General features: G+C 43.9%; 1 protein-coding gene across 5 annotated transcripts in view; it reads left to right on the forward strand.

Moving 5' to 3' along the window:
- The first annotated feature begins 11,506 nt into the window (after positions 1 to 11,506).
- Positions 11,507 to 15,146, forward strand: part of FN1 (fibronectin 1) — a 52,140-nt gene continuing 48,500 nt past the window's right edge. For all 5 annotated transcript variants that reach the window (XM_041411662.1, XM_041411665.1, XM_041411661.1 and 2 more), the window contains exons 1-3: positions 11,507 to 11,718; positions 11,935 to 12,063; positions 13,542 to 13,679. In XM_041411662.1, the coding sequence (XP_041267596.1) occupies positions 11,562 to 11,718; positions 11,935 to 12,063; positions 13,542 to 13,679 (424 nt within the window). In that variant the 5' untranslated portion in view covers positions 11,507 to 11,561. The remainder of the gene's footprint in view (positions 11,719 to 11,934; positions 12,064 to 13,541; positions 13,680 to 15,146) is intronic.

A 15,146-nucleotide genomic window follows, 5' to 3' on the forward strand; every position in this document is an offset into this window, starting at 1 on the left:
GTTGGATAAGGGAAAATCTGCACAATAATGGAGGTGTGCGCAAGGGAGGATTCCTGCAAGAATGGGACAGGGATGGCTGAAAATACAGAACACACAGGAGTCAAGGTGTTTCACCATAGTGGTAGGAGAGATGATTAAGACAGAGATGTGCAAGCCAAGGTTTGCCCATAAAAGCCTTTGGTCTTTTAAACAAAATGAAAACAGGCTGTCACACCAGAATAAATATGGTTATTACTGTAGACATAATAGACCCGCTATAAATTCACTTTTTGTCTGGCTTGGCCCTCTGCCACAAACCATTGCAATGATGCCTCATAGCCTTCCTTGACACAGCATCCTAAATTTCTTCCTTAAAAAGTGTGCCTCCAAACTTCCATGTGCACACTGCTGGTTTAATTCCTCTGGCCATCGAGACAGAAAACAGTACTTTTCAGATGTCCTATAGGTGTAGAGAGGTAAGTATACACTAGATTAGGAGAAATCCCACTTGTTCTCAGGAAAGTTTCTCCAAGATCTTGGATATTAGATCCAGGCCATATTAGAACCTGTCCACCAGAGCACCACAGAGCAATAACAGCACAGTTAGCAGATCAAATTAACACCTTCTGCCTGTGTTACTGTCTCCTGCTCTGTGCCCACTGCAGAAAAAGGGAACATTTGCTAAAAATGTCACAACCTTAATTTTAAAAGAAGTTTTGTGGTCCAATGTAGCAATAATTTTATTTCAAGAAACATCTGGATTTTATTAGATGCAAACACAGTTGGTAGACATTGAGGAGGGGGAGAGATAAAAAATGTTCTCCATGGAATATTTTAAACCAGAAGCATTCGTCATGCACAGCATACCCTTATAATCTAACACAGGGCTTTAGGGTGATGGTGCAGTTCACTGCAAAGCTCTTGCTACTGCAGTGAGTTATTGTGTTTATGCTTCCATTGCTTCTGGCAACTTGCAAATGGTGACAGGTGAAAAGTTTCCTTTCTTCTTTGCAGGATTCAGGAGTTTCTTGCAGCCTCATTCAAAGTCCTTTGCAGCAGGAAAGACTGATTTCTGGTCCTTTCCAGACAGTTATGGACATTAGCTGAGACTTTTCCCTACAAAAAACCCCTTTATTTTTGGAAAGGCATCACTCACGGATGATGTTTGTGATGCTCTCCCTGGTCTTGGCTCTTCTGGCACCAGTCTAAGAAGACCATGTCTTCTATTTCCCACTCAATGAACATTATTTAATTTGTTCATTTAGACCAAATTTATATTCAGTAGACACATAAATACAAATTTGAATATGAATCTAAATTTAAAATTCCCAGGTCACAACACCCCAAAGCTATGCTTGGACTTAAAATCAGTATCAAAAATTAGTTTTGTAATGGAAGTTTCTTCTTTCAATAAGGCAAAACAAATCGGTGACTGATATCTAGTGTGGCATTTGAACACCAGAAAGTGTTACTTTCCATGGAGGCGAATCTGGTTCAGTTTATTTCTATTCTACCATTTAGGAGAGAATTTTACCTAAAAGGACTTAAAGATTTAAGCAGTCACCCTTAGCTGAGGCATGTCTGCAGTATCCCTGTGCACTCATAGAAACAAATGGTGTGCAGAGCACTGAGCACGCTATGGGGCATAGTTTTAAAATGAATTTTATCTCTGTATGACCCCTGATTTAAAGTGCTGTGACTTGCAAAATTTTTTCAAGTGTGCGTCCCACCAGCAAGGCGTTAAGTGTGCCTGGGAAGCTGTGGCATATTCTGCCATCCCTAAAAAGAGGCAGTAATGTATGCAGCACCAATAAATAAACAGATTTCTGGAACAACTCAGTAGCACTGAAACCTGCTGTGTGGCACTCGAGGACAGCCACAAATTAATCACTTTAAGATTGTCCTGAGGATGGATTAAGCTCAGGCCATTTCCTCTTTCCTCCTGCAGCTTGGCTGTAACCAACAGTGTTGGAAGGCACATTTTGTGTATGTGAGAACCGGATCTAAAAAGCCATTTAGCGCCACTCAGAAAAGCTAACTAAGAGCATAGGCACACAAATATTAACTCATGAGGTCTCACTGATTCATGGGATGAACGTACACAGCTCTCCAGGGAGGGGGCTTTGGCCAATATGCTTAAATCATGGGAGGGATTTTTCTAGATGCCAAAAGGATTAGGATGCTCCATTTTAATTAATAACCAGGCACTGTGCAAGGATCCACAATGTCTTTGAAAATTCTTCTCCACATGTTTGTTTCAGTATTAAATCATCTGGTGGGCTGCATCCTCCAGTGGGTGCATATCTGTTTGTTTCTTTTAAAAAGCTTGACTGCTTCCAAAAGCAGGAATAAACTCTTAGAAATACCTCATCAGTGTATTCAGATCATAACCAATACAGCATTATGGGTTTTTATTTCCTGTTCTGTGTTGATTTTTAATTAACGTTGACATTTATATATAAAATACTTGGTTTTCAAAAGGCCAACTGGAAACCCTCTTGTGGATTACCTCATCCAAGCAAAGATTTTTTTGGTGTGCATATTTGTAATTGTTTGAAGGTTTTCCAAGCGTATCTTAAAGTCACACCACAGTTTTCAAACACATTTATGAGAATGTTATAAGTGTAGGAAACTTCAAAGAAAAAAAAATTAATTTTACACAGCAGCAGTGCTTAGAGTTTGTGATGGACACTGAATGTGGAAGGAATATTTTGGCCCACATCCTTTGAAAGCTGACACACAAAATTAGGGATATAACTTCAGTCCATGGATTTGGAGATGGGCATGGACAGTGTGTATGCTTTTGTGAGATTGCTCTGGCCTGCTTCAAAATCAGTGCCATTTTATGGTTTCCAGTTTGGCTTTTCTATAAAGAAGGAAGAATTTCTAATGGTCTTAAATCATCAATCCTTCCCTGAGAGTTGAGACAAAAAGAAAAACATTAAACAGAAATTAGGAGACTGAGCCTGCTCCCAAAGAAACCAAGATCAGAAATGGTCTCATTTCAGTGGAACAAAGTCTAGTAGCAAAATTTCTGCCTTCCTCTTAAATATTAGTCTTCCTTTGCTTCTCTCCTCATGTGTCTGCCACAGCTCTCATCTCTCCGGTAGCTGTGATCTGCTGCCAAGATTTGCTCTACTCTCCCTGTAATTTATGACCCTGTCATACAGTTTATTCATACACACTTTCCCAGTGGCAAGGCTGAGGATACCAAGGTATCGAAACGCTGCTCGCAGAGTGCAGGGAGCAAGCTCTGATAGACAAAGCACATGCCTGCCTTTATTCAGGTGACAGCTGAGGTAAATCAAATAGTGGAATAACTGCAGCAGGTAAAGCAACACATTTTCATTGGTCTTTGCAGGGTCAGAATGTGAGCCTTTCAGCTGCAAACCCTCACAGATCTCCAAGCTGAGAGCCAACAACAGCAAGGAATTCAGTGCCTTGAGCTGCCTCTGGCCTAACAGTGCTTCCCCCAGCTGATCTGCTTCCCACTGGCAAAGTTTCTACCAGCACTGTTTCTACAGGAGCCAGGGGCATAAAGGACACGGCTGCACGGACTCAGGCACTAGGACACCAAAATTTACTGTCTTTCAATGAGATTCAGGCTCACAGGTCTCTGGGACCTGGCCTGTCAGACAATCTTAGGCCACAAGCACATGGGAGGTAGATGTCCTTAGGTGGCCTGAGCCCCCTGCATTTCAGAGGGGCTTAAACACCGGTATCCAGAGCCCAAAGCTCTAGCACAGAGCCATCTTACAACAGCGCTGGTACAACACTACTGCTTCTTCTGTGGCCCTTAGGATTCTGTTGTCTTAAAGATCTCTTTCCCATGCACAGATGCTCCATCTTCTATAAAAATTCCTGTCAAAGGTATGTGTCTCTCTTCCCCACTTTGTCTTCTCTATAAGAAATGTCTCAGGCTGTTTTATTTGATAGAGGAAAAAGAGCGATTTTTTCAAATTTATATTTCAGGAAAATTTTCTCTAAAGAAGTGAAACTTATACAGGCTCTTTGCAGCCTTCCATTTCTATGTCCCTGTGCACCACCGCAACAAAATTTGAAAAAAGGGAGAAGGAAGAGTCCATCAGGAGATAAATTCTTTGTGTAGCACTAATTTTCAATACTACACATGCTATTTTTGACTATAAATTAATTGAAGAGACCTTCTGTCAAAACTTTCCCTTCATTTTTTGAGCATGTAATCTTCACTTTATACTAAAGCACTCTGTGGAAAATATGAATGTTGTTCCTGGAAAGTGATCTACGACCTCTTTCCACATTGCATATAAATCTGGAGACTATAATCAGATGCAGAAGCAATGTATATCACCAGACTGTAAAGCTTCTACCTTGCCCTATAAATCTTTCAGACGTGGAATGGACAGCAAGTGGGTTTATACTAATCCTGCAGATTAATACCCCAATCTGCTGATACGTATTTAGGTAATGTTTACTTCAATTTCTGCATGACCTGGCTAAGCAAAAATGTGCCTCCAATAAATATAGCTGGCTTGGGACATATTCAATCAGTACAAACACCAGATACATCATCAAGAGCTTTGGGATATTTGTTTTTAGCATATGACCAAGATATGATGCATCTTTGAAACACTTCCTACTTCACTTAATAATAATATTCAGCTTTTTTGGTCTTGCCAGAAGCTATCCTGGACAACACAAAGAGAAACTTTCCTCTTCAGACAGTGTCAAACTATTCAGGCTTTTTTTTTTTTCCCTTTTAAAGCAGCTTTTTCCCCCTCTGTTTCCATACCTATGGAAAAGATAATCATTACTCTAGAACATCCTACTAACAGGCTGAAATTCTGCACCTTTTAAGAAAAATGTGATATTTTTTTTTCTCAGTTCAAGGGGGTGAACTGGCAACTACCTTATTATAAGGTAAGAGATTTAATTTTCCATCCATTACGTGCCTAAGTACCTGCCTGGCCACTGCTGCCATGCCATTACAGGAAAAGTGTAGCCAAGAAAGTGTAGGCCAAACTGTGAAGCCATCCCTCTGCCCAGCACTCAGGGGTGCTGGCTGCTCTTGAGAGGAGAATTCTGCAAGAGAAGAGATGTGTCTGAATCACCAGCTTTCCTGCAAAACACTTTGAAGCTTTAAATCAGTGTGTAAGTGTTTGGAAGTAGTGAAACAGATTCCTGGAATATGGGCATGGCTCCTTGTTCCAGGCATACTGACTTGTTTTCACTTGTGATGTCCCAGTGGAAAACCTCTTGCAGCATCTCTAGCTGAGCCAATCCCACACACGTCAAGGCTGAATCCTATCAGTGATAAAGCTTCCATTTCCACACAAACTCCTTTGGTAGGGCTGTGTCAGGGTCGATGGCAAACAGAATTATGTAAAATGGTCCATGAAAACCAAGTACATTTACTATTACTACAGTCATTGATCATCTCAACAGTGAGCACACTGCAAACTCTATAAATACTGTCAGGCAGATGAAGTGAGTGACAGCTGTTGGAAAGCTCAAAATCTGTATGATTTCATGGATAGGTAGCTCAATTCAGACTGAAAATACGAGCTCCAAGCCAGTCCAAGATGCAAAGAAACCCCAAAGCCAGAATCAAAAACCAGGCCAGAATCAAAAAACATATGTAGACTATTATCAGTTTTGAGAGCAAGGAAAAAAAGAAGTCTAATCCACTATAATCAACAATTGAAAGTAAAGAAGGAATTCAAAGGATTAATGATGGAGCAGAAATTTTCTGAGTCAGTATAAGAAGTCCTTTGCCATGAGGCCCAGCTTTCAACCAAAATGAATCCAAGCACAACTAGAAGGTAACAGGAAGCCACTCCAGAAACAGTTAGGCAATGAGACATTAGGACTAAGGTAGCTCCATTTGCTAGCTTGACTCCCATTAGGAAGTGATGGGAGGAAAAAATAATTTCAATACTGATGGCTATCAAGTACCAAAACTGTCCCTTGGCAAAGCTCCCCAGAGAAGAATCATACCTGTAAGAAGCCCTAGCTTCAGACTAATTATGAGCTGACAGATAGACACAGAATGAAACTCCAGCCTGCTTTATTACAATCTCTTGCTAGAAGCTCAGCCTCCACAGAGGGTTTGAATAAGTCAGAAACAGCCCTTCTGCCTTATTCTGGGCCTCTCTCTGGGCTGGATTCCCATCCACAGAAGAGAAAGAGTTGTGAAAGTCCCACAGGAGAAGTGACACTATTGCTGGGCCATAGAAACGGCCAAGTTAAAATAAATACATCAGAAACCAAGGAACATCTTGCTGGCCTGGACTACCGGAAGGCGGAGGGTGGAAAAGCAAGAAGAAGAAAGTGAGAATGAAGACAGGGAGAAGACTCAAGTTCTACCCCAGAAGCTGGAAAGTACAGAGCAGGAGGTCAATGAGAGCTTCTGGGCAGGGCTGAAAAACAAGTGAAAGTGAGAGCTTCTCTCATCTCTGAGAATGCAGCCAAAAAATCAGATTATTTACAGTAAAAGAAGAAGAAGAAAACAAAAAAAAACAAACCAAACCAAACCAAACCAAAAAAAAAAAAAACCAAAAAAAAAAAAAAAAAAAAAAAAAGAAAAAAGAAAACCCCCTCAAAACTGGCAGCAAAGAACTATCCACTCTCTTGGCTCCATATAATGCTGGGTGGAAGGGGTAAGAAAGAAACAGGGGACAAACTGCAGCTTGGAGCCAAAACATTTCCCTTCTGCATGCTCCTGGCTCAGTTCAGCCCTTTGTGACTCTCAATTTCAACCCCTTATGCACTCCCCTATAATCATCATAATATGTGGCTGTTTGCTTGCTCAGTGTATTCAACTTCCTCACAGCAAGCCAAGCTCAACCCAGCACTAGCATTTATTTCTGGATTTTAACCAGGCCTGCCTAAAACCAAACAAGACTCAGTGTGGTTTGCCATATTCACTGGGAGAATTGCGCTCAAACACCAGGGTTGGTGGCCAAGTTCACCTCATGCTGCTGGTGGTGATATCACCGTTATTACACTTCGCTTTAGTACTTTTAAAAGTGCTGTGGAAAAAGGGAGGGTTTCAGCTCTTTGTCTGGGCTTTGAGGGAGATGCAAGTGATTCTAACAAAATGGACATCACTGACTGTTGCCCTTTCATTAAAAGAAAAAACCCTTTATTAGTCAAAAGTCAAATTATTGTTAGAAATCCGTAATGACTAAATAAAAAGAGCCAACAAAATGTGAGGAGGGCAGACATCAACTGGGAGATGGAACAACCCTTGAGACAAAATAGTTCCAACTCTGCCTAAAATAACATTTTTCAAGAGCTGGCCCCACTGTGCTTGGTGTGGGACACCAAGCCAGGTCCCACAGCCCCAATCAGCGATGCTCGTGACACATCCTGAAACGCCGACTCAGAGTTCCAGAGCTGTCCTGAGAGTTCCCAGAGGTGCTGCAGAACTCCCTGTAGGGGCACCAGGATGAGGTATCCAAAGTATTTAGGGCAACATAGGTAGGATTCAGGCATCTGTGAAAGTCTCTGCCAAACATCTTAAATGTGATGAAGAAGAGGTTTCCAGCTCTGCTGCCCATCTGGAAGATTCACCAGGGAATGAGGGACTGTCTGTCCCATGCCACTTGCCTGCCAATTGTCGTGGGTCTAATGAGAGTTCCCGTTTTTGTTCATGTTTTGGCAACAGGAAGCATGTCAGGATCTCAGTTTCTGTTCTTAAATCACTAGTATGTGGTGTAAACACCTCATTGAAAGTCAGGAAAATAAACAACCTGAAAGCCCCAGGAGAACCCCTCTACCCGGGAAAGAATGGAAATCTCTTCCCCCTTGCCCTCCAAAGCTGCTCCCCTGATTTTTCAGGGAGTGGCTCACAAGGTTAAACGCCTGGGGCTGACAGTACTGCAGACTCTAATGCAAAACAAGAGCTGAGGCTGCAAACTTCTCATCACTGGCAAACTACAACAATTTGGGTAGACCGAACTAAATCTCCTAATCCACGGACAGCTAGAGAAAGGAAATGCATTTTTCTGTGTAGATGACACCGAACAATTCATTGGGAAGGACTAGGGAGGAGGGAGAAGAGAAGGAATTTCCAATGATAGTGCCACAGATGCAGTTAATGTCCTGTCACAGAGCATTTATACCCGATGAAATTCATTCCTGTGCTGAGAGCTGGCATGGAGTTACATCTCCCTGAAGCTGCAGCTAACGGGCAGAAGGAATGGATTTCATTTCAAGAGCCGTGTTCCGGATTCCTGGACGAGACGCTCAGCAGTGAATGAAGCACTGTGCAGCACAGCCTCAGCAGCCTTGAAGTGAATTTTGCTGTGACCTAACAAAAACCACAGACTGAAATTGTGATGATTCAGAAATTTTCAGCTCGCAACAGGGGTTCTTGCAAAATATTTGGGAACTGCAGGAAGCGTTTAATGGTCTCCCTATGTCAAGGAGAGGAATCCTGACCTTTTCTCTTCATGGTTCTTGTTCCTTATAAGCAATAATTTTAGAAGGATATAACTAAGCCCAAGTGGCCTTTTTTTCTAAGGTTGCTTATAGAATAACAAGTGACTTGGATTGGTCCTTTATGTACTGATTCATCCTCTCTCTGCTGTTGGAATGTGCTGAAGAATGACTACAGGGACAGACCATGCTCCCAGTCACACGTGTGGCTCCCCACAAGTGTGTGCAGTAAAGGAAATCAAGTGGAGAGGTTTATCTGCAGAGCAATACAATGGAGTAACAAAAGTCAGGAGAACCTTATAAGGGTATGTGCCTTTCCTAGCCAAGAGTCAAAAAGGTAGGATTTCAGTAGGGAAAAAAATTTGAATAGACCAAGAACATGAATCAGAATACCAATGGCTAAAGCAGAGGTTTGGGACATTCCTAATCCTTATTTGGATGCAGAAGACATGAATGGGTGGTTTATAAATTCAAACTGATGTCATCTGAAGGAAGACTTCAGGTGAATCTTCCTTTCATTTCCTGTTAGCTTGAGGGACAAACTGACAGAGGGACGGACAAAGGAGCTACATCCCTTTCCTGAAATAAATGAGAGACATCTCACAAAGTTTAACAGCATGCAGTGTAATAATTACATGCCTTTATTGTAATTACTGTCAGAGATTCCTTTAAAAAAGAAACCAGGCTGTTCCAAATCATCTTGAAACACTACTTGTAAGACTATTTCTGCCAGCTTGTAAATGATGGCTATGCAAGAAACTAATTTGAGCATCACTGGAAATTATAATTTTGTTTTATGTGCTTCCAGTAATGTTTTCTCAAACAAGGATCTTACATTTGTGCCTGTATTTGTGAAACTAATTCTGTGGAAAACATTAGCACAGTCACACGCTTGCTAACACTGTGTTTTCTCATTCAAATTTCAGACAATACAATTTTCAGTTTGTGTAAGTACTTATACTGCCCTTGAAGACCTAAGTGCAGTGCAAAATTACATGAACTGGACTTAAAGTAGACAGAAATGAGGTCAATGTCAATAATTTAACCTTCATGGGAACTGATACATGAACCTTTTATATGCCACTTGCAAATAATTGCTAAAAGCAGATATTTCTTCCTCATGTTTGCTTATTCCACTTCATCCTGTTCTTTAGGTACTTACATTTAGCAGATTTCCCTGAGCAAATTTTATATATCATAACCCTGCCGCCCTTGAAGACTTCTCATAACCCTTTCCTTTTCCAGGCCAATTGAGTTCAATGAGCAGCTTGTATCAGCAGCAGGGTCTGTTCACACATTCATTGGCTCTATACTCAGTAACTGGAAAAATGACCTCAAACTGCCTCCTCATTGCATGTAGGGATGGAAACTCCTCTTTTTCACTGATTTCCACTCAGTAATTCTTCCTTTGGAGCAAGCAAAGTACATCCAACGCTCAAACAGCAGCATTTTCTGACAATGTGCTTTTCACCTGGCTTTTATCAGAGAATTCCAGACATAAGGTGGAATGTGAGACGGAATTTGAGGATGACACATCATATCTTAGGTCTCGGAAAAGCAGGAACACTTTCTGAAAGCAGGTTCTGGTTTCAAGAAACTGGATATTTGCTGGTTTATGACGCTGTGTCCTGCTTCAAAAGCTAATACTCTCCCTTGCTGTGGCCACCTTAGTTCTGTGAATATTATGTGGGATAATGTGTGTCTAGTGACTCAAAAAAATAGATAAATAAAAAAAGGCAGTGCAGTGGATCTAAAAATAAAAATTAGGAAAGGTGGGAATTAGCTCACCGCAGTTCACCCCAATTGCCAGGTCAGGTTTCAATTTCCAGTAAGTTTTCAGCAGAGTAGCTTGTGTAAATGTATCTGTGGGCACTCCTCATACAGGGGAAAAGAAATTTCCTTGAAAACAGATCCCTGACATCACAAGTACGTGTTTTCCTGGAACGGAGCACATGCTGGATCAGCACTCTGCCTGCTGCCATAGCCTTCATCCCAGCAGTGATGTTACTGCTTGCACGTCAGCAAAGAGAACGCAATGGGCTTGCAGGAAGTGGAACCAGGGCATGGGGCTCAGCATGCTGAAGAACTCTTATGGAAAGCTGTGGATGTTCACCTTAGAGATGTCTGGAAACACTGTAGGCTACTTCACACTCAGGTTTGTCTGAAGAGTTGCTTTTATACATTGGGAACTGCAGCAGACTTTTTAGATTAACAGTTCCTTTGCCAAGACAAAATATGTGTGCGAAGCATGAAACAGAACCTTCCTGTATGGTCTGAACTTGGGTGCTGGTCCAGGCACTGTACCAGAATGGAGCACGCACTGTGCTTTGTTCACTGGCAGCCTGAGAGCCACACTTACTGTACATACCCTCTGCTTTGCAGTATTCCTTCAAACTAGGGAAAAGAACCGCTCCCCCAGAGCAGCAGAGATGCCCATGGGAAGAAGACTGATAGAAGAGGTTGACAAAATTCTTGTACAGCAAGGTTACATTAGGGCATCACATTGAAGAAGCCGTCTACTTAATAAAGGCTCAACACCTAGTAGTTCTTTCACCTTTTTTTTTGTTTTCTTTTTCTCAGAGTTGATTTTGGACAGCAAGAAATAAAGTCAGACAAAGAGGGTGTTAAATTTATTTTGAATGGAATGCAATGACACCGATTTTTCCAAGTGAGGTGTGAAAGCTTGTAACCTTGAGCTCCCAGCAGCAGATAAAACATCACTCAGGGTTGCTATTTCCAACCCGTATGTTACACCTCACCTTCTCCCCTGTGCAGAACATTACTCCTCCTGAACGGAGCAGTATCCGCTTACACGCAGCGCTGCTCCACGGGAAAAAAAAAAAAAAAAAAAAAAAAAAAAAAAAAAAAAAAGAAAAAAAAAGAAAAGTTTGCCTCTCCCCTCAAAAAAAAGCCATTTTGTTCAGCCAGATGTTCTACAAAATGGCACGGCCGCTGCGCTTGAGGGGGGCCGGGCCTCCCACCCCGGCGGGGCTCGGCGGGGCGGTGGCGGCCCCCGCCCGGCCCCCGGCGGCGCCGAGGCCAATGGGCGCGGCGGCGGCCGCCTCCTCCCGCCCAGCCCGCCCTATATAGCGCCCGGCAGCGGCGCCGTGCCGTCCGTCGGGCTGTCCGCGCCGAGCCGTGCCGAGCCCAGCCGTGCCAGGATGCCGGGCCGCACCGTGTGGCGGCTGGCGCTGCTCGCCCTCTGCCTGGGGGCCGCGGCGGCGGGGGGACATCGCCGCGGAGCCGGCGGCAAGAGCCGGCGGCAGGCGCAGACCCAAACCACCTCGCTGCCGCAGGGCACCGCCGCGCAGGGAAAGCGTGAGTACCGCCCGCGGGCAGGGCAGGACACGGGGCTGGGCACGGCAGCGCCGCTGGCCCCGGCGGGCTTTGTCTGACCCCCGCGCTCGCCCCTCGGCTCGGCGGACCCGCACACGTGTGCGCCCCGCGCCCCTTCCCTCCCGGCTGCTGCCCTCGGTAACGCCGAACTTTGCTTTCTTTCCCCCCTCTGCATCCCCGTTCCTCCTCTCCCCCCAGAGACCTGCTATGACAATGGACGGTACTATCAGATAAACCAGCAGTGGGAGCGCACTTACCTGGGGAACACTCTGGTCTGTACCTGCTACGGTGGGAGCCGAGGGTTCAACTGCGAGAGCAAGCCCGAACGTAAGTTGGTGGCCCCTTTTGTCTGCGTCGAGACCCCAGCGCGGCTTTTGGTGCCGAGTAAGCCAAGCCTTGTACGAGTCAGGGCTGGCAGCCCAGGCTTTCCGCTGAAGTTTGGTACTTAGGGTCAGTAATGGGATCTACACTCAATTACACTGAAGATCTGGCTTGTGATTTTAAGAAATGCTTTTCATTAGCGATGGGCCTGCCACCAGAACCCTGAGCCAAACATCACTCATCTCTCTGGAGGATTGGATCTAAACATTAATTTTGGAGCCAACCTCTTCTTTATAATGAACTGAACTGACTCCTGGACTCGCACGGGGAAGTTCAAATCTGGAGTCACTTTGCAGCTCTGGCTCTGCTCTGTTTGATTGCTTCACCCCAACTTTTCATAGCTGTGCAGTGTCGTCAGCTTGTTTAAAAATATTTCAACTTACAACTTTCCACAGCCTCCCGGCCGTGCTGTGAGCTTTCTATAATTGAGTGTAAAATGAGATTGTTTAGTCTGTGCAGAAAAAGTTTAGGGAACAGAAAGAAGTTTAAATGCAAGGTCTGCTGGAGGATGTGTCTCTCCAGGATTCGGTGTGGTTCAGTTTATCAGATGCAATCTATCTGTAGTTATTGGTCTGAAGCCACTGGTTTGCTGTAATTCCTTTATGTTGCTCTGGAGATAGAAGAGATGAAAAACTGGTTTTTGGCTGACAGTGTTCATGTAAGACAGATGTGAGCATCTCAGCCATCTGTTCTGTGAGATTTGTGTGCTGCCTGCCTCACGACTGGAGTATTTTAAGGAGTACTCAGTCCCCTTACTCCATAAAAGAGGATTCAATCTACTTTTCCTTCGCTGCAGAGATTCCCAAGTTTTACAGTTCTGAAGTCCGATAGAAAGTTTTCCTTATGATACAATGAACTTTATCTGCCCAGCAGTGCAGAAAGTTGTTCTGCTTCACGTCTTCAGTCTGGTGGCAGCACTGATGTTCTGTAATCACTTACCTGTGCATCAGTGTGAGCAATGCACAAGCAGTGAACTTTGCTGTTGTCTTTGGTGGGACTGCTGCAGAATTTGGGATTAATCTACTCGGTTTTTGCTAAGTCAGAGCAGGGAGGATTAGCATGACAAAGCACACAGCTTCCAGAGGTTGTTTGCTCCCTCCTGTCTTCTCTACTGTTGCCTTCAAACAGCTGGGATTGATGCTTTCAGGCATGCCTGCCATGTGCAACTTTTGGTTCCCTGAGGGGGGGAAGAAGAGGTTATTGAGGTTGTTGAGCATCACGGGGGCCTTGAGGGGACAAGTTTCACCCAACTTCCTCTCTTCTGTTTCACCCCATGAGGAAAGAGGAGACCGATTGGCATTTTTCCCCAGGATAAAAGGAGTATCTGTGTGAGGAGTCAAGGAATGCATTTCTGTTGACTGTGCATGTTACTGGTGTGGTTACATGAAGCTGATTATTTAAATATTTTTTTTTCTCCCTCATAGCTGAGGAGACCTGCTTTGACAAGTACACTGGATCCACTTACCGGGTCGGGGAGACCTATGAGCGCCCCAAGGACTCCATGATATGGGACTGTACTTGCATTGGAGCTGGACGTGGGAGAATCAGCTGCACCATTGCCAGTATGTAACTCGGAGCCTCTTCCTACAGCTATTGTTCCTTAGAGTCATATTTTCCAGAGCAATTTACATGCTATCCCCAGTGCCTGTTAGCTACAGTTGCATGGGGTTTAATCCAAAGCCCACTAAAGCTTTGAAATTAAAAGTCCCTGCCCCATGTACATACATTTGCACAACCAAACTCCTCTTTTGTTTAAGAGATCAAGTGCTAAGTGAGAAAGCATATGTCAAAAATTACTGTTAGTGTCCAGCCATACTGCAGGCTGGTAATTTATTATGTACAAGAGTGTGTTACATCTTCACAGGTGCAAGTAGAAAAGTAGTTTTGTGACTGGAGAAAAAGTCTGCCTGCAGCTGGTGGGTCAAAATAACACAGTCAGCATTAATGGGACTACTCAGAATAAATAATAGTAAATGAATGCCACCTGAGAGCCAGTCCTTCATCCTCCAAAAATGTCATTGAACACTTGTCTCTAAGGAAACTGGGATTTGATATCCAGACAGCAGCTTAACATGTTTCTGCAACTCCTTTTTCACTAGCCTCACCCATACTTTCCTCTTGCTCTTCCCTCTCTTCCCTTGGTCCTTTATCCCCAGCTCCTGTTTCACATCTCTGTCTGGAAATCCTTTCCTTATTGAGTCACTGAATTGTTCACAATTTCCCCTCAGTTCATAATTGGACTTTCTGTGAGCCCAGAGGAAGATTGCTGTGTGTCAGGATTTTTAGACTGAGATTTCAAAGTCTCTGAGGTACCTTTTGAGAAAAGTCTTGCTGTTAAAAGTATCCAGTTTCTTGTTTAAGACACACATGCAGACCCTAGAAGTGTTGCCACAGAGGACTCGGAAACCAGCCATCATTGTAGCATGGGAAAAGAATAATGCATTAAATCTAACAAGTGAAGCTGGAGCCCTTCTGAATTTAATGGCACTTTATTGGGCAGGGATGATAAGTGTTGTAAGAGAGAGTCAGTAAGGAAATTGTGAGTGTAAGAGCAGCCTTGTTTCCTCATCATCAGCCTGGTTTAGAGCTCACTGGAGAGTCTCACTGACTGCAACTGGCTTTGAATCAATCTTCAGAGCTCTGAGATTCCCTGCTTTCACAAATGAGCCCACAAAACATTTTACTGGCTCTTAATAAATGATGAGATGTGGGTGTTTTTTCTTTCTTTTTTCCTTTCTTTTCTTGGCTTCTTCCAAAGAAACAAACCCTCTGTTTGCAGACTGCCCTGCACCATGCTGCCCTCCCTCAGCCTGGGCTGCCTCAGAGCTGTGGGGCACTGATGGGCTGGAATCTGCCTTTCCAGAGCAGGCATTCCAGACTCCAAAAGAGGTTTGATTTCCCACTGGGCTGTCGCACCAAGCACCTCCTTATCCTCCATGTGCTGTCCTGGCCGTCATGTCCCTCATGAATGGCTGCAGAGAAGCCCGAGTGGCGTTCCCTCAAACTAGATGGAGGCAAACCCTCTCTCG

Source organism: Onychostruthus taczanowskii, unplaced genomic scaffold, assembly GCF_017590055.1.
Source record: "Onychostruthus taczanowskii isolate IOZ18803 unplaced genomic scaffold, ASM1759005v1 scaffold37, whole genome shotgun sequence".
NCBI classification, from domain to species: domain Eukaryota; kingdom Metazoa; phylum Chordata; class Aves; order Passeriformes; family Passeridae; genus Onychostruthus; species Onychostruthus taczanowskii.